The following is an 809-nucleotide window of genomic DNA, read 5'->3' as shown; positions in this document are numbered from 1 at the left end:
AAGCACCAATCCCATCCCACCCCAAAAATACCCCACCAACCAAACAAAAATGGATTTGGTCCAAAGCTCATGGCCAGAAATGGAAAGGTGTGAATGGCTTTGGAGAGAACCTCACAGCAAACCTGAACAGAACTCCTTAAAACCCCGGTTCACTTCAGGACGACTCCACGGGGCACTCCACAGTGACCGCGCTGAGACACGCGTCCACTTGGCAACAGCTCACGAGCAAAGCGAGAGAAAATGAGGGCGACTAAAGGCAAGAGCTGCCTCCTCCGTTCTCGGGAACAAAGTGTCACAACTGCATTTCAAAGACTCCGAGAGAAAGTCCAGCAGGCGCACGCAGGTTCTCGCACGATGCGACTGGAACACTCACCTGCTTGTAAACCGTTCTGCAGAGCAATGATTTTCTGCTGCTGCTGCTCGATGAGGTTGGTTAGTGCTTTCACGTGCTTCAGGGTGAGCTCGAGCACCACAGCCTTCTCCAGGTGACCCAGCGTCTGAAAGCAAAGGCAGAGGTTGGCGCCTGCCGCAGGGTCGGCCACGCACGCAGGAGCCCGGTGGAGCTGACGATGTTTCCCAAATAACGGCGGAAGGACCGACGCAGTTTGGAGAACAGGCTTAAAGGCAGAGCCTCGATCCTGACAGCGCAGGATCTATAAACGCCAATATTCCATGGAAATAAGTTATAAAGCAGGCTCTGCCACGGCATCCTGCGGGCACTCCTGGACCAGCCGCATAGCGCAAGAAGAAGCATTTTATTTATCTGTTCTGGTGGCGTCGTGACCTTAACGCAGGGGAATCTGCAGCAG

The 809-nt window shown here is 54.0% G+C and overlaps 1 protein-coding gene across 1 annotated transcript in view; it reads right to left on the bottom strand.

Annotated features, from left to right (window-relative positions):
• Positions 1 to 497, bottom strand: part of BHLHE40 (basic helix-loop-helix family, member e40) — a gene marked incomplete at both ends in the record, with an annotated part of 1,956 nt that extends 1,459 nt beyond the window's left edge. The window contains one exon of the mRNA XM_010142913.1: positions 374 to 497. Coding sequence (XP_010141215.1) covers positions 374 to 497 — 124 coding nt within the window. The remainder of the gene's footprint in view (positions 1 to 373) is intronic.
• Between the last annotated feature and the right edge of the window lie 312 nt (positions 498 to 809).

This window comes from Buceros rhinoceros, unplaced genomic scaffold (assembly GCF_000710305.1).
Source record: "Buceros rhinoceros silvestris isolate BGI_N320 unplaced genomic scaffold, ASM71030v1 scaffold28840, whole genome shotgun sequence".
NCBI lineage: Eukaryota > Metazoa > Chordata > Aves > Bucerotiformes > Bucerotidae > Buceros > Buceros rhinoceros.
Note: the sequence above shows the minus strand (reverse complement) of the source record. Positions and strands in the feature narration are given on the sequence as shown.